Raw genomic sequence first — 21,584 nt, 5'->3', positions numbered from 1 at the left:
TTATCCATATAACTACCTGATTCAGACTGATATGACAGTGTCTTTATTCATATAACTACCTGATTCAGACTGATATAAGTTTCTTTATTCATATAACTACCTGATTCAGACTGATATGACAGTGTCTTTATTCATATAACTACCTGATTCAGACTGATATGACAGTGTCTTTATTCATATAACTACCTGGTTCAGACTGATATGACAGTGTCTTTATTCATATAACTACCTGATTCAGACTGATATGACAGTGTCTTTATTCATATAACTACCTGGTTCAGACTGATATGACAGTGTCTTTATTCATATTACCTGATTCAGACTGATATGACAGTGTCTTTATTCATATTACCTGATTCAGACTGATATGACAGTGTCTTTATTCATATAACTACCTGATTCAGACTGATATGACAGTGTCTTTATTCATATAACTACCTGATTCAGACTGATATGACAGTGTCTTTATTCATATAACTACCTGATTCAGTGATATGACAGTGTCTTTATTCATATTACCTGATTCAGACTGATATGACAGTGTCTTTATTCATATAACTACCTGATTCAGACTGATATGACAGTGTCTTTATTCATATAACTACCTGATTCAGTGATATGACAGTGTCTTTATTCATATAACTACCTGATTCAGACTGATATGACAGTGTCTTTATTCATATAACTACCTGATTCAGACTGATATGACAGTGTCTTTATTCATATAACTACCTGATTCAGACTGATATGACAGTGTCTTTATTCATATAACTACCTGATTCAGACTGATATGACAGTGTCTTTATTCATATAACTACCTGATTCAGTGATATGACAGTGTCTTTATTCATATAACTACCTGATTCAGACTGATATGACAGTGTCTTTATTCATATAACTACCTGATTCAGACTGATATGACAGTGTCTTTATTCATATAACTACCTGATTCAGACTGATATGACAGTGTCTTTATTCATATAACTACCTGATTCAGACTGATATGACAGTGTCTTTATTCATATAACTACCTGATTCAGACTGATATGACAGTGTCTTTATTCATATAACTACCTGATTCAGACTGATATGACAGTGTCTTTATTCATATAACTACCTGATTCAGACTGATATGACAGTGTCTTTATCCATATAACTACCTGATTCAGACTGATATGACAGTGTCTTTATTCATATAACTACCTGATTCAGACTGATATGACAGTGTCTTTATTCATATAACTACCTGATTCAGACTGATATGACAGTGTCTTTATTCATATAACTACCTGATTCAGTGATATGACAGTGTCTTTATTCATATAACTACCTGATTCAGTGATATGACAGTGTCTTTATTCATATAACTACCTGATTCAGACTGATATGACAGTGTCTTTATTCATATAACTACCTGATTCAGACTGATATGACAGTGTCTTTATTCATATAACTACCTGATTCAGACTGATATGACAGTGTCTTTATTCATATAACTACCTGATTCAGACTGATATGACAGTGTCTTTATTCATATAATTACCTGATTCAGACTGATATGACAGTGTCTTTATTCATATAACTACCTGATTCAGACTGATATGACAGTGTCTTTATTCCTATAACTACCTGATTCAGTGATATGACAGTGTCTTTATTCATATAACTACCTGATTCAGACTGATATGACAGTGTCTTTATTCATATAACTACCTGATTCAGACTGATATGACAGTGTCTTTATTCATATAATAACTACCTGATTCAGACTGATATGACAGTGTCTTTATTCATATAACTACCTGATTCAGACTGATATGACAGTGTCTTTATTAATATAACTACCTGATTCAGACTGATATGACAGTGTCTTTATCCATATAACTACCTGATTCAGACTGATATGACAGTGTCTTTATTCATATAACTACCTGATTCAGTGATATGACAGTGTCTTTATTCATATAACTACCTGATTCAGACTGATATGACAGTGTCTTTATTCATATAACTACCTGATTCAGACTGATATGACAGTGTCTTTATTCATATAACTACCTGATTCAGACTGATATGACAGTGTCTTTATTCATATAACTACCTGATTCAGACTGATATGACAGTGTCTTTATTCATATAACTACCTGATTCAGACTGATATGACAGTGTCTTTATTCATATAACTACCTGATTCAGACTGATATGACAGTGTCTTTATTCATATAACTACCTGATTCAGACTGATATGACAGTGTCTTTATTCATATAACTACCTGATTCAGTGATATGACAGTGTCTTTATTCATATAACTACCTGATTCAGACTGATATGACAGTGTCTTTATTCATATAACTACCTGATTCAGACTGATATGACAGTGTCTTTATTCATATAACTACCTGATTCAGTGATATGACAGTGTCTTTATTCATATAACTACCTGATTCAGACTGATATGACAGTGTCTTTATTCATATAACTACCTGATTCAGACTGATATGACAGTGTCTTTATTCATATAACTACCTGATTCAGACTGATATGACAGTGTCTTTATTCATATAACTACCTGATTCAGACTGATATGACAGTGTCTTTATTCATATAACTACCTGATTCAGACTGATATGACAGTGTCTTTATTCATATAACTACCTGATTCAGACTGATATGACAGTGTCTTTATCAATATAACTACCTGATTCAGACTGATATGACAGTGTCTTTATCAATATAACTACCTGATTCAGTGATATGACAGTGTCTTTATTCATATAACTACCTGATTCAGACTGATATGACAGTGTCTTTATTCATATAACTACCTGATTCAGACTGATATGACAGTGTCTTTATTCATATAACTACCTGATTCAGACTGATATGACAGTGTCTTTATTCATATAACTACCTGATTCAGACTGATATGACAGTGTCTTTATTCATATAACTAACTACCTGATTCAGACTGATATGACAGTGTCTTTATTCATATAACTACCTGATTCAGACTGATATGACAGTGTCTTTATTCATATAACTACCTGATTCAGTGATATGACAGTGTCTTTATTCATATAACTACCTGATTCAGTGATATGACAGTGTCTTTATTCATATAACTACCTGGTTCAGACTGATATGACAGTGTCTTTATTCATATAATAACTACCTGATTCAGACTGATATGACAGTGTCTTTATTCATATAACTACCTGATTCAGACTGATATGACAGTGTCTTTATTCATATAACTACCTGATTCAGACTGATATGACAGTGTCTTTATTCATATAACTACCTGATTCAGACTGATATGACAGTGTCTTTATTCATATAACTACCTGATTCAGACTGATATGACAGTGTCTTTATTCCTATAACTACCTGATTCAGACTGATATGACAGTGTCTTTATCCATATAACTACCTGAGTCAGACTGATATGACAGTGTCTTTATTCATATAACTACCTGATTCAGACTGCGTTGTCCTCCAACTTCAACGGAGTTGAAGTTGTGTTCCCAGAATTCCACAGGATGGCGCCTATGCAGCATAAATGGACTGGTGAGACCTGAGTAATGTACCAGGGGAATACATGAAATGTACAGCAGTATGTGGACACACCTTCAAATCAGTGGAATCGGCTAATTCAGCCACACCTGTTGCTGACAGGTGTATAAAATAAGGCTGACAGCCATGCAATCTCCATAGACAAACATTGGCAGTAGAATGTCCCGTACTGAAGACTTTTAATGTGGCACCGTCATAGGATACCACCTTTCCAACAAGTCAGTTCGTCACATTGCTGCCCCCGGTCAACTGTAAGTGCTGTTATTGTGAAGTGGGATAGTCAAGGAGCAACAACGGCTCAGCCGCGATGTGGTAGACCACACAAGCTCACAGAACGCTACTGCCGAGTGTCTACGGAGATTTCATGGCATGGTGCTCGATTTCATACACATGTCAGCAACGGGTGTGGCTGAAATAGCCAACTCTGCTAAATTTGAAGGAGTGTCCACATACTTTTGTATATAAATATATAGAGTGTACCTTCACCTATCGTCCGCTTATTTGAGTGCCTTATTTGGAATGATGTTGAGTCCACATGTTCAGACAGACAGGAAGTGGCTGATTAAATCACCTTTATTAAAAGATACAAGATGCTGGAATACCAACACTTTAGAATGCAGAAGTACTTTACACACAGGCCCAGGCTTGTGTCCAATATGGCCCCTTATTCACTATGTAGTGCACTACTTTACACACAGGCCCAGGCTTGTGTCCAATATGGCCCCTTATTCACTATGTAGTGCACTACTTTACACACAGGCCCAGGCTTGTGTCCAATATGGCCCCTTATTCACTATATAGTGCACTACTTTACACACAGGCCCAGGCTTGTGTCCAATATGGCCCCTTATTCACTATATAGTGCACTACTTTACACACAGGCCCAGGCTTGTGTCCAATATGGCCCCTTATTCACTATATAGTGCACTACTTTACACACAGGCCCAGGCTTGTGCCCAACCAAACTCACATAGAGGATGTATCCAATATGGCCCCTTATTCACTATCTAGTGCACTACTTTAGACCAGAGCCCTTTTCCCTATATAGTGCACTACTTTAGACCAGAGCCCTTTTCCCTATATAGTGCACTACTTTAGACCAGAGCCCTATTCCCTATACAGGGAATATACTGGGTCCAGGTTAACACTCTATAAAGGGAACAGAATGACTCTCTATGGGTCCAGGTTAACACTCTATAAAGGGGAACAGAATGACTCTATGGGTCCAGGTTAACACTCTATAAAGGGAACAGAATGACTCTCTATGGGTCCAGGTTAACACTCTATAAAGGGGAACAGAATGACTCTATGGGTCCAGGTTAACACTCTATAAAGGGGAACAGAATGACTCTCTATGGGTCCAGGTTAACAGAATGACTCTCTATGGGTCCAGGTTAACACTCTATAAAGGGAACAGAATGACTCTCTATGGGTCCAGGTTAACACTCTATAAAGGGGAACAGAATGACTCTATGGGTCCAGGTTAACAGAATGACTCTCTATGGGTCCAGGTTAACAGAATGACTCTCTATGGGTCCAGGTTAACAGAATGACTCTCTATGGGTCCAGGTTAACAGAATGACTCTCTATGGGTCCAGGTTAACAGAATGACTCTATGGGTCCAGGTTAACAGAATGACTCTCTATGGGTCCAGGTTAACAGAATGACTCTCTATGGGTCCAGGTTAACAGAATGACTCTATGGGTCCAGGTTAACAGAATGACTCTCTATGGGTCCAGGTTAACAGAATGACTCTATGGGTCCAGGTTAACACTCTATAAAGGGGAACAGAATGACTCTATGGGTCCAGGTTAACACTCTATAAAGGGGAACAGAATGACTCTATGGGTCCAGGTTAACACTCTATAAAGGGAACAGAATGACTCTATGGGTCCAGGTTAACACTCTATAAAGGGAACAGAATGACTCTCTATGGGTCCAGGTTAACACTCTATAAAGTGAATAAGAGTCCATTTGGAACACAGCCACAGTAGTAATAACAAAGGTATTTTCGATCAAAATCCCTGTAAATATCTGCGGTATCCTTGCCAACCCATTTCAATCTGCAGATTGGGTTTTTTTTTTTTTCAAAATCACAACGTGACAGTAAAACAGTCTTTAAAGAAAGAAGAGATGTGAAACCATGCAACACTCAACAAGCCCACGTTACAGTTACTCCTGGGTTCACCACCATCATCATCATCATCATCATCATCATCATCAATATCATGATCATCATCATCAATATCATGATCATCATCATCATGATCATCAATATCAATATCAATATCATCATCATCATCATCATCAATATCATCATCATCATAATCATCAATATCATCATCATCATCACTTACAACACCATAAGACTTCACACAATAGTGACAAGGACGTTTTGACTTTTTTTTTTTTTTTTGGGGGAGGCAGAATCGATCAAATCTCGAAGACCTCAGGGGGGAGACCTCAGGGGGGAGACAGAAGACCTCAGGGGGGGGAAGACCTCATCCACTGAGTTTGACAGGACAAAATGGGTCACGTCGTAGATAGAACTGGGTTCTCTTCTGTTTCATTAGTTCCTTACCACGTCGTAGATAGAACGGGGTTCTCTTCTGTTTCAGTAGTTCCTTACCACGTCGTAGATAGAACGGGGTTCTCTTCTGTTTCAGTAGTTCCTTACCACGTCGTAGATAGAACGGGGTTCTCTTCTGTTTCAGTAGTTCGTTACCCGAGTCCATCGCTGCCTTTAGGCCTCATGCTTGGTGTTAAAGGGGGACAGGGACCCCGAGCAGCAGATATACACTACACTTCAGCAAACTAACCACTGGCACCAAACGCTAACCTGCTGCCCCCAGATCAGTGTCCAACCTGCTGCTCCCAGATCAGTGTCTAACCTGCTGCTCCCAGATCAGTGTCTAACCTGCTGCTCCCAGATCAGTGTCTGCTCCTCCCAGATCAGTGTCTGCTGCTCCCAGATCAGTGTCTAACCTCCTCCTCCCAGATCAGTGTCTAACCTGCTGCTCCCAGATCAGTGTCTGCTGCTCCCAGATCAGTGTCTGCTGCTCCCAGATCAGTGTCTAACCTGCTGGTCCCAGATCAGTGTCTAACCTGCTGGTCCCAGATCAGTGTCTAACCTGCTGCTCCCAGATCAGTGTCTAACCTGCTGCTCCCAGATCAGTGTCTAACCTGCTGCTCCCAGATCAGTGTCTAACCTGCTGCTCCCAGATCAGTGTCTAACCTGCTGTTCCCAGATCAGTGTCTAACCTGCTGCTCTCAGATCAGTGTCTAACCTGCTGCTCCCAGATCAGTGTCTAACCTGCTGTTCCCAGATCAGTGTCTAACCTGCTGCTCCCAGATCAGTGTCTAACCTGCTGTTCCCAGATCAGTGTCTAACCTGCTGTTCCCAGATCAGTGTCTAACCTGCTGCTCCCAGATCAGTGTCTAACCTGCTGTTCCCAGATCAGTGTCTAACCTGCTGGTCCCAGATCAGTGTCTAACCTGCTGCTCCCAGATCAGTGTCTAACCTGCTGCTCCCAGATCAGTGTCTAACCTGCTGCTCCCAGATCAGTGTCTAACCTGCTGCTCCCAGATCAGTGTCTAACCTGCTGCTCCCAGATCAGTGTCTAACCTGCTGCTCCCAGATCAGTGTGTGCCATCATTCCATTCATTGTCATGTTTGGATGCCAGGAAGTGGCAAGGAGTGACATGATGGTCCACGCATACTGATATACCCAGGAAGTAGCTAGGAGTGACATGCTGGTCCATACTGATATACCCAGGAAGTAGCTAGGAGTGACATGCTGGTCCATACTGATATACCCAGGAAGTAGCTAGGAGTGACATGCTGGTCCATACTGATATACCCAGGAAGTAGCTAGGAGTGACATGCTGGTCCATACTGATATACCCAGGAAGTAGCTAGGAGTGACATGCTGGTCCATACTGATATACCCAGGAAGTAGCTAGGAGTGACATGCTGGTCCATACTGATATACCCAGGAAGTAGCTAGGAGTGACATGCTGGTCCATACTGTTATACCCAGGAAGTAGCTAGGAGTGACATGATGGTCCATACTGATATACCCAGGAAGTAGCTAGGAGTGACATGCTGGTCCATACTGATATACCCAGGAAGTAGCTAGGAGTGACATGCTGGTCCATACTGATATACCCAGGAAGTAGCTAGGAGTGACATGCTGGTCCATACTGATATACCCAGGAAGTAGCTAGGAGTGACATGCTGGTCCATACTGATATACCCAGGAAGTAGCTAGGAGTGACATGCTGGTCCATACTGATATACCCAGGAAGTAGCTAGGAGTGACATGCTGGTCCATACTGATATACCCAGGCTAACCAATCACCATCGTAACATTCTAATTTACATTCTGACTGGAATAATCATGTCATGATACTTTGGGTGCTAACAGTGGCACCCATTACAGATACTAAACCTCCAACCCAGTTGAGCCTCTACTGTACTGTATAGATACGTCTCAGGGTCACTAACCTGCCAGGAGGTAAAGACACTGTGTAGGCTACTGCCGTTGGGCTGTATTCTGTAGCGACGACTACAGAACATATTGTACACATCACAATCACATGTTCTTCATCATAGCCAGACAACAGGCTTCCTCAGGATGTTTACATGATGTTTAATGGAAGATGGTTGATACATGGTGAATGGCGTTATCTTTTAAAGAGCAACTCTCTCAATAGGCAAAGAGGCAGACATTTTGGGGAAATGACATTCAAGAAGCATTGAAAAAATAGAGCAACTATAAAAGGACAAACCTGAGAAAACAGCAGTTGTCTGTTGATATGTTACCATGGTAACACTCCCCAGACAGCGTTAAGTTGATATGTTACCATGGTAACACTCCCCAGACAGCGTGAAGCTATGTTGTTTTACATGGATCCAATAACAGCTCAGGTGTGTCAACTATAACAGAGACAGGAGGCAACTGAAAGACACAGTAACAGAAATGAGATTCTAGATGTAGAACTTAGAAGATGGTCATTCTATAACTATAACCTAGAAGATGGTCATTCTAGATGTAGGACTTAGAAGATGGTCATTCTAGATATAGAACTTAGAAGATGGTCATTCTAGATGTAGAACTTAGAAGATGGTCATTCTATAACTATAACCTAGAAGATGGTCATTCTAGATGTAGAACTTAGAAGATGGTCATTCTAGATGTAGGACTTAGAAGATGGTCATTCTAGATGTAGGACTTAGAAAGATGGTCATTCTAGATGTAGAACTTAGAAGATGGTCATTCTAGATGTAGAACTTAGAAGATGGTCATTCTAGATGTAGAACTTAGAAGATGGTCATTCTATAACTATAACCTAGAAGATGGTCATTCTAGATGTAGAACTTAGAAGATGGTCATTCTAGATGTAGGACTTAGAAGATGGTCATTCTAGATGTAGGACTTAGAAGATGGTCATTCTAGATGTAGGACTTAGAAAGATGGTCATTCTAGATATAGAACTTAGAAGATGGTCATTCTAGATGTAGAACTTAGAAGATGGTCATTCTAGAACTAGAACTTAGAAGATGGTCATTCTAGATGTAGAACTTAGAAGATGGTCATTCTAGATGTAGGACTTAGAAGATGGTCATTCTAGATGTAGGACTTAGAAGATGGTCATTCTAGATGTAGGACTTAGAAGATGGTCATTCTAGATGTAGAACTTAGAAGATGGTCATTCTAGATGTAGAACTTAGAAGATGGTCATTCTAGAACTATAACTTAGAAGATGGTCATTCTAGAACGATAACTTAGAAGATGGTCATTCTAGAACTATAACTTAGAAGATGGTCATTCTAGATGTAGGACTTAGAAGATGGTCATTCTAGAACTATAACTTAGAAGATGGTCATTCTAGATGTAGGACTTAGAAGATGGTCATTCTAGAACTATAACTTAGAAGATTGTCATTCTAGAACTATAACTTAGAAGATGGTCATTCTAGAACTATAACTTAGAAGATGGTCATTCTAGATGTAGGACTTAGAAGATGGTCATTCTAGATGTAGGACTTAGAAGATTGTCATTCTAGATGTAGGACTTAGAAGATGGTAATTCTAGATGTAGGACTTAGAAGATGGTAATTCTAGAACTATAACTTAGAAGATGGTCATTCTAGATGTAGGACTTAGAAGATGGTCATTCTAGAACTATAACTTAGAAGATGGTCATTCTAGATGTAGGACTTAGAAGATGGTCATTCCAGAACTATAACTTAGAAGATGGTCATTCTAGATGTAGGACTTAGAAGATGGTCATTCCAGAACTATAACTTAGAAGATGGTCATTCTAGATGTAGGACTTAGAAGATGGTCATTCTAGATGTAGGACTTAGCAGATGGTCATTCTAGAACTATAACTTAGAAGATGGTCATTCTAGATGTAGGACTTAGAAGATGGTCATTCTAGAACTATAACTTAGAAGATGGTCATTCTAGAACTATAACTTAGAAGATGGTCATTCCAGAACTATAACTTAGAAGATGGTCATTCTAGATGTAGGACTTAGAAGATGGTCATTCTAGATGTAGGACTTAGAAGATTGTCATTCTAGATGTAGGACTTAGAAGATGGTCATTCTAGATGTAGGACTTAGCAGATGGTCATTCTAGAACTATAACTTAGAAGATGGTCATTCTAGATGTAGGACTTAGAAGATGGTCATTCTAGAACTATAACTTAGAAGATGGTCATTCTAGAACTATAACTTAGAAGATGGTCATTCCAGAACTATAACTTAGAAGATGGTCATTCTAGATGTAGGACTTAGAAGATGGTCATTCTAGATGTAGGACTTAGAAGATTGTCATTCTAGATGTAGGACTTAGAAGATGGTCATTCTAGATGTAGGACTTAGAAGATGGTCATTCTAGATGTAGGACTTAGAAGATTGTCATTCTAGATGTAGGACTTAGAAGATGGTCATTCTAGATGTAGGACTTAGAAGATGGTCATTCTAGATGTAGGACTTAGAAGATGGTCATTCTAGATGTAGGACTTAGAAGATGGTCATTCTAGATGTAGGACTTAGAAGATTGTCATTCTAGATGTAGGACTTAGAAGATGGTAATTCTAGATGTAGGACTTAGAAGATGGTCATTCTAGATGTAGGACTTAGAAGATGGTCATTCTAGATGTAGGACTTAGAAGATGGTCATTCTAGAACTAGAACTTAGAAGATGGTCATTCTATAACTATAACCTAGAAGATGGTCATTCTAGATGTAGGACTTAGAAGATGGTCATTCTAGATGTAGAACTTAGAAGATGGTCATTCTAGATGTAGAACTTAGAAGATGGTCATTCTAGATGTAGGACTTAGAAGATGGTCATTCTAGAACTATAACTTAGAAGATGGTAATTCTAGATGTAGGACTTAGAAGATGGTCATTCTAGATGTAGGACTTAGAAGATGGTCATTCTAGATGTAGGACTTAGAAGATGGTCATTCTAGATGTAGGACTTAGAAGATGGTCATTCTAGAACTATAACTTAGAAGATGGTCATTCTAGAACTATAACTTAGAAGATGGTCATTCTAGAACTATAACTTAGAAGATGGTCATTCTAGATGTAGGACTTAGAAGATGGTCATTCTAGATGTAGGACTTAGAAGATGGTAATTCTAGATGTAGAACTTAGAAGATGGTCATTCTAGATGTAGGACTTAGAAGATGGTCATTCTAGATGTAGGACTTAGAAGATGGTAATTCTAGATGTAGGACTTAGAAGATGGTCATTCTAGATGTAGGACTTAGAAGATGGTAATTCTAGATGTAGAACTTAGAAGATGGTCATTCTAGATGTAGGACTTAGAAGATGGTCATTCTAGATGTAGAACTTAGAAGATGGTCATTCTAGATGTAGAACTTAGAAGATGGTCATTCTAGATGTAGGACTTAGAAGATGGTCATTCTAGATGTAGAACTTAGAAGATGGTCATTCTAGATGTAGGACTTAGAAGATGGTCATTCTAGATGTAGGACTTAGAAGATGGTCATTCTTGATGTAGGACTTAGAAGATGGTAATTCTAGATGTAGGACTTAGAAGATGGTCATTCTAGATGTAGGACTTAGAAGATGGTCATTCTAGATGTAGGACTTAGAAGATGGTCATTCTAGATGTAGGACTTAGAAGATGGTCATTCTTGATGTAGGACTTAGAAGATGGTAACTTCATGAGGAGTATGAGACACGCTGTTGTCAAACATTCTAACTGATAACTAACATTACAAAGGGCTGCTCCTTGAAACCTTGTTGAACTGGCAATTTTCAGAATAGAACACTTTAGAATAACCTTCTAGAATGTGCCTCTCCCATTATGGGGTGTAAATACATCTCCATACTCCAACGTCACTGTATGAGTGAGTCCCACGGGTTTCCCCTTCAGTTAACACACTGTAGTAGAGAACATCAGATTACATCACAAATAGACAAGTGGATCTCCACCTACAGCTCACACCTCCTGCCTCCCAAAATGGCCCCCTATTCCCTACATAGTGCACTACTTTTAACCAGAGCCGTGATGGTAGTGCACTATATAGGGAATAGGGGGCCATTTTGGTTTGTAGCCCACGATGTTCGGTTGTCTACTATGATGTGATACTGGTTTGGTTTATGACAACATCCTCTCTGTCTCGTTCTAGACCGTGCCTAACCTAACTTCCTGTTTACACCTTTCATACCGGCCTCTGTCTTTTACTATTATACAGGTGGGCCTTGGAGGGAGGGGGGAGAGGAGGGGGGAGGAAGAAAGAGGGAGAGACAGTCCTTCTAAATGAAGAGGGAGAGAAGGAGGGAGAGGGGAGACAAGGGGAGAGGGAAGCATGGAGAGAAGGATGAGGTCTCTATCCATCCCAGTCCTTCTAAATGAAGAGGGAGAGAAGGAGGGATGAAAGTGGGGGAGACAAGGGAGAGAAGGGGTAAGAAGGAAGGATGGAAGGGGAAAGGGAGAGGTGGAGACACAGGGAGATGGAAGGAGGGAGAGAGAAATGAGGCTCCTCTCTATTCGTCCCAGTCCTTCTTGATCCCCAGGTTCCACTCCCAGGAGAGGTGGTCGGTCTTGTCGTCATCGGTGAAGTGGGACTTGATGTGGTAGCTGCCTCTGACAATCATGCCTTTGGGCGCCTCCTCCACCGGGGTCATGAACTCGTGCTCCTCCACCCGCGGCCCGTAGCTGCCCACCATGTACACCGCCTTGTCCACTGCACGACACAAAATGGACGCTCAGTTGCACACTTGCTAGCCAGGTTTTAGGTGAATGTGGGGAAACTGTGACAATTTGTGTCAGTGACAACACACCAAATGGCGGCTCAGTTGAACAGTTGGTAATCAGGTTTTAGGTGAATGTGGGGAAACTGACATCTTGTGTCAATGAAAACACACAAAATGGCAGCTCAGTTGCATCGCTGTTAACCCGGAATTAGGTGTACGTGTGGAAACTGTGATGTCTTGTGTCGATGACAACACATGAAATGGCAGCTCAGTTGCACCCTTGCTAGCCAGGTTTTAGATGTATGTATCAGAAACTGACACGGTCTATGGGCCTAAAAAGCACAGCGTATCCACAGCTCGGCACAAAATGGGGTCCTCCTTACCTCTGATTCCTTTCCTGTAGGTCAGATGGACGTACTTCAGCCCAGACACAATATCCCTGTTAACCTGGAGAGGAGAGGAGAGGAGAGGAGAGGAGAGGAGGGGAGGGAAGGGGAGAGGAGGAGGAGAGGAGGGGAGGGAAGGGAAGGGAAGGGAAGGGGAGAGGAGGGAGAGGAGGAGGGGGAGGAGGAGGGAGAGGAGGAGGGAAGGGGAGAGGAGGAGGAGAGGGGAGGAGGAGGGGAGGGAAGGGGAGAGGAGGAGGGGAGGGGAGGAGAGAGGAGGAGGGGAGGGGAGGGGAGGGGAGGGGAGGGGAGGGGAGAGAGGAGATGAGAGGAGGGAAGGAAAGGAAAGGAAAGGAAAGGAGAGTTATTGTAATATGAAGTCTCATTAAGAGGCAACTTTAGACAGCTTTGTTCCAAAACACTCTACTCCCTATTCAGTGCACAATGTTTGACCAGGGCACTTAGTCCTATAGACCCTGGTCTAAAGTAGTGCCATTAGCCCTATAGGTCCTGGTCTAAAGTAGTGCCCTTACCCCTATAGGCCCTGGTCTAAAGTAGTGCCCTTACCCCTATAGGCCCTGGTCTAAAGTAGTGCCCTTAGTCCTATAGACCCTGGTCTAAAGTAGTGCCATTAGCCCTATAGGTCCTGGTCTAAAGTAGTGCCCTTAGTCCTATAGACCCTGGTCTAAAGTAGTGCCCTTAGTCCTATAGGCCCTGGTCTAAAGTAGTGCCCTCAGTCCTATAGACCCTGGTCTAAAGTAGTGCCCTTAGTCCTATAGACCCTGGTCTAAGTAGTGCCCTCAGTCCTATAGGTCCTGGTCTAAAGTAGTGCCCTTCGTCCTATAGGCCCTGTTCTAAAGTAGTGCCCTTAGTCCTATAGGTCCTGGTCTAAAGTAGTGCCATTAGTCCTATAGACCCTGGTCTAAAGTAGTGCCCTTAGTCCTATAGGCCCTGGTCTAAAGTAGTGCCCTTCATCCTATAGGTCCTGGTCTAAAGTAGTGCCCTTTGTCCTATAGGCCCTGGTCTAAAGTAGTGCCCTTAGTCCTATAGGTCCTGGTCTAAAGTAGTGCCCTTAGTCCTATAGACCCTGGTCTAAAGTAGTGCCATTAGCCCTATAGGCACTGGTCTAAAGTAGTGCACTATATATGGAATAGGGTGCCATTTGAGGCACACACAAGTAGGAGTGTGAACGTTTCAAATAGTGATCTTGAACTTTAAGAAAAATCCCTAACAGAAAAACAGTTGTTTTGGTGGCCTAGTGATGGAAGTCAGATCCCGCTGCCTGTTCAATGGTGCTTCTAAACCATCTCCAGAGTAGTGCCCTCAGTCCTATAGACCCTGGTCTAAAGTAGTGCCCTCAGTCCTATAGACCCTGGTCTAAAGTAGTGCCCTCAGTCCTATAGACCCTGGTCTAAAGTAGTGCCCTTAGTCCTATAGGCCCTGGTCTAAAGTAGTGCCCTCAGTCCTATAGGTCCTGTTCAATGGTGCTTCTAAACCATCTCCAGAGTAGTGCCCTCAGTCCTATAGACCCTGGTCTAAAGTAGTGCCCTCAGTCCTATAGACCCTGGTCTAAAGTAGTGCCCTCAGTCCTATAGACCCTGGTCTAAAGTAGTGCCCTTAGTCCTATAGGCCCTGGTCTAAAGTAGTGCCCTCAGTCCTATAGGTCCTGTTCAATGGTGCTTCTAAACCATCTCCAGAGTAGTGCCCTCAGTCCTATAGACCCTGGTCTAAAGTAGTGCCCTCAGTCCTATAGACCCTGGTCTAAAGTAGTGCCCTTAGTCCTATAGGTCCTGTTCAATGGTGCTTCTAAACCATCTCCAGAGTAGTGCCCTCAGTCCTATAGGTCCTGTTCAATGGTGCTTCTAAACCATCTCCAGAGTAGTGCCCTCAGTCCTATAGACCCTGGTCTAAAGTAGTGCCCTCAGTCCTATAGACCCTGGTCTAAAGTAGTGCCCTCAGTCCTATAGACCCTGGTCTAAAGTAGTGCCCTCAGTCCTATAGACCCTGGTCTAAAGTAGTGCCCTCAGTCCTATAGACCCTGGTCTAAAGTAGTGCCCTCAGTCCTATAGACCCTGGTCTAAAGTAGTGCCCTCAGTCCTATAGACCCTGGTCTAAAGTAGTGCCCTCAGTCCTATAGGCCCTGGTCTAAAGTAGTGCCCTCAGTCCTATAGACCCTGGTCTAAAGTAGTGCCCTCAGTCCTATAGACCCTGGTCTAAAGTAGTGCCCTCAGTCCTATAGACCCTGGTCTAAAGTAGTGCCCTTAGTCCTATAGACCCTGGTCTAAAGTAGTGCCCTTAGTCCTATAGACCCTGGTCTAAAGTAGTGCCCTCAGTCCTATATACCCTGGTCTAAAGTAGTGCCCTCAGTCCTATAGACCCTGGTCTAAAGTAGTGCCCTCAGTCCTATAGACCCTGGTCTAAAGTAGTGCCCTCAGTCCTATATACCCTGGTCTAAAGTAGTGCCCTCAGTCCTATAGACCCTGGTCTAAAGTAGTGCCCTCAGTCCTATAGACCCTGGTCTAAAGTAGTGCCCTCAGTCCTATATACCCTGGTCTAAAGTAGTGCCCTTAGTCCTATAGACCCTGGTCTAAAGTAGTGCCCTCAGTCCTATATACCCTGGTCTAAAGTAGTGCCCTCAGTCCTATAGACCCTGGTCTAAAGTAGTGCCCTCAGTCCTATAGACCCTGGTCTAAAGTAGTGCCCTCAGTCCTATAGACCCTGGTCTAAAGTAGTGCCCTCAGTCCTATAGACCCTGGTCTAAAGTAGTGCCCTTAGTCCTATAGGTCCTGGTCTAAAGTAGTGCCCTCAGTCCTATAGACCCTGCTCTAAAGTAGTGCCCTCAGTCCTATAGACCCTGGTCTAAAGTAGTGCCCTCAGTCCTATATACCCTGGTCTAAAGTAGTGCCCTCAGTCCTATAGACCCTGGTCTAAAGTAGTGCCCTCAGTCCTATAGACCCTGGTCTAAAGTAGTGCCCTCAGTCCTATAGACCCTGGTCTAAAGTAGTGCCCTCAGTCCTATATACCCTGGTCTAAAGTAGTGCCCTCAGTCCTATAGACCCTGGTCTAAAGTAGTGCCCTCAGTCCTATAGACCCTGATCTAAAGTAGTGCCCTCAGTCCTATAGACCCTGGTCTAAAGTAGTGCCCTCAGTCCTATAGACCCTGGTCTAAAGTAGTGCCCTCAGTCCTATAGACCCTGGTCGAAAGTAGTGCCCTCAGTCCTATAGACCCTGGTCTAAAGTAGTGCCCTCAGTCCTATAGACCCTGGTCTAAAGTAGTGCCCTCAGTCCTATAGACCCTGGTCTAAAGTAGTGCCCTCAGTCCTATAGACCCTGGTCTAAAGTAGTGCCCTCAGTCCTATAGACCCTGGTCTAAAGTAGTGCCCTCAGTCCTATAGACCCTGGTCTAAAGTAGTGCCCTCAGTCCTATAGACCCTGGTCTAAAGTAGTGCCCTCAGTCCTATAGACCCTGGTCTAAAGTAGTGCCCTCAGTCCTATAGACCCTGGTCTAAATTAGTGCCCTCAGTCCTATAGACCCTGGTCTAAATTAGTGCCCTCAGTCCTATAGACCCTGGTCTAAATTAGTGCCCTCAGTCCTATAGACCCTGGTCGAAAGTAGTGCCCTCAGTCCTATAGACCCTGGTCTAAAGTAGTGCCCTTAGTCCTATAGACCCTGGTCTAAGTAGTGCCCTCAGTCCTATAGGCCCTGGTCTAAAGTAGTGCCCTTAGTCCTATAGGTCCTGGTCTAAAGTAGTGCCCTTAGTCCTATAGGTCCTGGTCTAAAGTAGTGCCATTAGTCCTATAGGCCCTGGTCTAAAGTAGTGCCCTTAGTCCTATAGGTCCTGGTCTAAAGTAGTGCCCTTCGTCCTATAGGCCCTGGTCTAAAGTAGTGCCCTTAGTCCTATAGGTCCTGGTCTAAAGTAGTGCCATTAGTCCTATAGACCCTGGTCTAAAGTAGTGCCCTTAGTCCTATAGGCCCTGGTCTAAAGTAGTGCCCTTAGTCCTATAGGTCCTGGTCTAAAGTAGTGCCCTTCGTCCTATAGGCCCTGGTCTAAAGTAGTGCCCTTAGTCCTATAGGTCCTGGTCTAAAGTAGTGCCATTAGTCCTATAGACCCTGGTCTAAAGTAGTGCCCTTAGTCCTATAGACCCTAGTCTAAAGTAGTGCCCTTAGTCCTATAGACCCTGGTCTAAAGTAGTGCCCTCAGTCCTATAGACCCTGGTCTAAAGTAGTGCCCTCAGTCCTATAGACCCTGGTCTAAAGTAGTGCCCTCAGTCCTATAGACCCTGGTCTAAAGTAGTGCCCTCAGTCCTATAGACCCTGGTCTAAAGTAGTGCCCTTAGTCCTATAGACCCTGGTCTAAAGTAGTGCCCTCAGTCCTATAGACCCTGGTCTAAAGTAGTGCCCTCAGTCCTATAGACCCTGGTCTAAAGTAGTGCCCTCAGTCCTATAGACCCTGGTCTAAAGTAGTGCCCTCAGTCCTATAGACCCTGGTCTAAAGTAGTGCCCTCAGTCCTATAGACCCTGGTCTAAAGTAGTGCCCTCAGTCCTATAGACCCTGGTCTAAAGTAGTGCCCTTAGTCCTATAGACCCTGGTCTAAAGTAGTGCCCTCAGTCCTATAGACCCTGGTCTAAAGTAGTGCCCTCAGTCCTATAGACCCTGGTCTAAATTAGTGCCCTCAGTCCTATAGACCCTGGTCTAAAGTAGTGCCCTTAGTCCTATAGACCCTGGTCTAAAGTAGTGCCCTCAGTCCTATAGACCCTGGTCTAAAGTAGTGCCCTCAGTCCTATAGACCCTGGTCTAAATTAGTGCCCTCAGTCCTATAGACCCTGGTCTAAAGTAGTGCCCTCAGTCCTATAGACCCTGGTCTAAAGTAGTGCCCTCAGTCCTATAGACCCTGGTCTAAAGTAGTGCCCTCAGTCCTATAGACCCTGGTCTAAAGTAGTGCCCTCAGTCCTATAGACCCTGGTCTAAAGTAGTGCGCTCAGTCCTATAGACCCTGGTCTAAAGTAGTGCCCTCAGTCCTATAGACCCTGGTCTAAAGTAGTGCCCTCAGTCCTATAGACCCTGGTCTAAATTAGTGCCCTCAGTCCTATAGACCCTGGTCTAAAGTAGTGCCCTCAGTCCTATAGACCCTGGTCTAAAGTAGTGCCCTTAGTCCTATAGACCCTGGTCTAAATTAGTGCCCTCAGTCCTATAGACCCTGGTCTAAAGTAGTGCCCTTAGTCCTATAGACCCTAGTCTAAAGTAGTGCCCTTAGTCCTATAGACCCTGGTCTAAAGTAGTGCCCTCAGTCCTATAGACCCTGGTCTAAAGTAGTGCCCTCAGTCCTATAGACCCTGGTCTAAAGTAGTGCCCTCAGTCCTATAGACCCTGGTCTAAAGTAGTGCCCTCAGTCCTATAGACCCTGGTCTAAAGTAGTGCCCTCAGTCCTATAGACCCTGGTCTAAAGTAGTGCCCTCAGTCCTATAGACCCTGGTCTAAAGTAGTGCCCTCAGTCCTATAGACCCTGGTCTAAAGTAGTGCCCTTCGTCCTATAGGCCCTCGTCTAAAGTAGTGCCCTTAGTCCTATAGGTCCTGGTCTAAAGTAGTGCCCTTAGTCCTATAGACCCTGGTCTAAAGTAGTGCCATTAGCCCTATAGGTCCTGGTCTAAAGTAGTGCCCTTCGTCCTATAGGCCCTGGTCTAAAGTAGTGCCCTTAGCCCTATGGGTCCTGGTCTAAAGTAGTGCACTATATATGGAATAGGGTGCCATTTGAGGCACACACAAGTAGGGGTGTGAACGTTTCAAATAGTGATCTTGAACTTTAAGAAAAATCCCTAACAGAAAAACAGTTGTTTTGGTGGCCTAGTGATGGAAGTCAGATCCCGCTGCCTGTTCAATGGTGCTTCTAAACCATCTCCAGAGTCGCGCCCTCAGTCCTATAGACCCTGGTTTAAAGTAGTGCCCTTAGTCCTATAGACCCTGGTCTAAAGTAGTGCCCTTAGTCCTATAGACCCTGGTCTAAAGTAGTGCCCTTAGTCCTATAGGCCCTGGTCTAAAGTAGTGCCCTCAGTCCTATAGACCCTGGTCTAAAGTAGTGCCCTCAGTCCTATAGACCCTGGTCTAAAGTAGTGCCCTCAGTCCTATAGGCCCTGGTCTAAAGTAGTGCCCTCAGTCCTATAGACCCTGGTCTAAAGTAGTGCCCTCAGTCCTATAGACCCTGGTCTAAAGTAGTGCCCTCAGTCCTATAGACCCTGGTCTAAAGTAGTGCCCTCAGTCCTATAGACCCTGGTCTAAAGTAGTGCCCTCAGTCCTATAGACCCTGGTCTAAAGTAGTGCCCTCAGTCCTATAGACCCTGGTCTAAAGTAGTGCCCTTAGTCCTATAGACCCTGGTCTAAAGTAGTGCCCTTAGTCCTATAGACCCTGGTCTAAAGTAGTGCCCTCAGTCCTATAGACCCTGGTCTAAAGTAGTGCCCTCAGTCCTATAGACCCTGGTCTAAAGTAGTGCCCTCAGTCCTATAGACCCTGGTCTAAAGTAGTGCCCTTAGTCCTATAGACCCTGGTCTAAAGTAGTGCCCTTAGTCCTATAGACCCTGGTCTAAAGTAGTGCCCTTAGTCCTATAGACCCTGGTCTAAAGTAGTGCCCTTAGTCCTATAGACCCTGGTCTAAAGTAGTGCCCTTAGTCCTATAGACCCTGGTCTAAAGTAGTGCCCTCAGTCCTATAGACCCTGGTCTAAAGTAGTGCCCTTAGTCCTATAGACCCTGGTCTAAAGTAGTGGCCTCAGTCCTATAGACCCTGGTCTAAAGTAGTGCCCTTAGTCCTATAGACCCTGGTCTAAAGTAGTGGCCTCAGTCCTATAGACCCTGGTCTAAAGTAGTGCCCTTAGTCCTATAGACCCTGGTCTAAAGTAGTGGCCTCAGTCCTATAGACCCTGGTCTAAAGTAGTGCCCTCAGTCCTATAGACCCTGGTCTAAAGTAGTGCCCTCAGTCCTATAGACCCTGGTCTAAAGTAGTGCCCTCAGTCCTATAGACCCTGGTCTAAAGTAGTGCCCTCAGTCCTATAGACCCTGGTCTAAAGTAGTGCCCTCAGTCCTATAGACCCTGGTCTAAAGTAGTGCCCTCAGTCCTATAGACCCTGGTCTAAAGTAGTGCCCTCAGTCCTATAGACCCTGGTCTAAAGTAGTGCCCTCAGTCCTATAGACCCTGGTCTAAATTAGTGCCCTCAGTCCTATAGACCCTGGTCGAAAGTAGTGCCCTTAGCCCTATAGGTCCTGGTCTAAATTAGTGCCCTCAGTCCTATAGACCCTGGTCTAAAGTAGTGCCCTCAGTCCTATAGACCCTGGTCTAAAGTAGTGCCCTCAGTCCTATAGACCCTGGTCTAAAGTAGTGCCCTCAGTCCTATAGACCCTGGTCTAAAGTAGTGCCCTCAGTCCTATAGACCCTGGTCTAAAGTAGTGCCCTCAGTCCTATAGACCCTGGTCTAAAGTAGTGCCCTCAGTCCTATAGACCCTGGTCTAAAGTAGTGCCCTTAGTCCTATAGACCCTGGTCTAAAGTAGTGCCCTCAGTCCTATAGACCCTGGTCTAAAGTAGTGCCCTTAGTCCTATAGGTCCTGTTCAATGGTGCTTCTAAACCATCTCCAGAGAAGGTTTCCTGTTGTCATTCAAAAGCCCTTGTGTACCTTTATAGACGAACAGACATGCCGTAGCCTGACACCGCCTGGTATAGAGGTCCTGGATGGCAGGAAGCTTGACCCAAGTGATGTACTGGGCCGTTCGCACAACCCTCTGTAGTGCCTTGCGGTCGGAGGCCGAGCAGTTGCCATTACCAGGCGGTAATACAAACAGGATGCTCTCGATGGTGCAGGTGTAGAACCTTTTGAGGATCTGAGGACCCATGCCAAATCTTTTCAGTCTCTTGAGGGGGAATAGGTTTTGTTGTGCCCTCTTCACAACTGTATTGGTATGCTTGGACTATGTTAGTTTGCTGGTGATGTGGACACCAAGGAACTTGAAGCTCTCAACCTGCTCCACTACAGCCCCGTCGATGAGAATGGGGGCGTGTTCGGTCCTCGTTTTCCTGTAGTCCACAATCATCATCTTTGTCTTGATCTCATTGAGGAAGGGTTGTTGTCCTGGCACCACACGGCCAGGTCTCTAACCTCCCTATAGGCTGTCTCGTCGTTGTCGGTGATCAGGCCTACCACTGTTTTGCCATCGGCAAACTTGATGATGTGTTGGAGTCGTGCCTGGCTGTGCAGTCATGAGTGAACAGGGAGTACATTAGGGGACTGAGCACACACCCCTGAGGGGCCCCTGTGTTGAGGATCAGCATGGCAGATGTGTTGTTACCTACCCTCATCACCTGGGAGCGGCCCGTCAGGAAGTCCAGGATCCAG

General features: G+C 43.7%; 1 protein-coding gene and 1 long non-coding RNA gene across 3 annotated transcripts in view; one reads left to right on the top strand and one right to left on the bottom strand.

Annotated features, from left to right (window-relative positions):
* Positions 1 to 4,129: 4,129 nt before the first annotated feature.
* LOC118382377 (rho GDP-dissociation inhibitor 2-like) overlaps positions 4,130 to 21,584 on the bottom strand; it is a 30,724-nt gene continuing 13,269 nt past the window's right edge. Inside the window, exons 3-4 of the mRNA XM_052516422.1 lie at positions 13,207 to 13,270; positions 4,130 to 12,813 (exon numbers count right to left, since the gene is read on the bottom strand). Of these exons, the coding sequence (XP_052372382.1) occupies positions 12,614 to 12,813; positions 13,207 to 13,270 (264 nt within the window). The 3' untranslated portion in view covers positions 4,130 to 12,613. The remainder of the gene's footprint in view (positions 12,814 to 13,206; positions 13,271 to 21,584) is intronic.
* LOC127928872 (uncharacterized) lies at positions 14,213 to 20,891 on the top strand. Of its 2 annotated transcripts, XR_008132531.1 has the most exons (4): positions 14,213 to 14,677; positions 14,802 to 14,869; positions 17,145 to 17,212; positions 19,198 to 20,891. It is a non-coding gene; the product is annotated as an uncharacterized LOC127928872 (long non-coding RNA). The 2 variants fall into 2 exon arrangements; XR_008132530.1 differs by having other exon boundaries at positions 14,213 to 14,869.

This window comes from Oncorhynchus keta, unplaced genomic scaffold, assembly GCF_023373465.1.
Source record: "Oncorhynchus keta strain PuntledgeMale-10-30-2019 unplaced genomic scaffold, Oket_V2 Un_scaffold_4354_pilon_pilon, whole genome shotgun sequence".
Taxonomy (NCBI): Eukaryota; Metazoa; Chordata; class Actinopteri; order Salmoniformes; family Salmonidae; genus Oncorhynchus; species Oncorhynchus keta.
The sequence above is the reverse complement of the archived record's forward strand: the minus strand, read 5'-3'. Positions and strand labels throughout refer to the sequence as shown.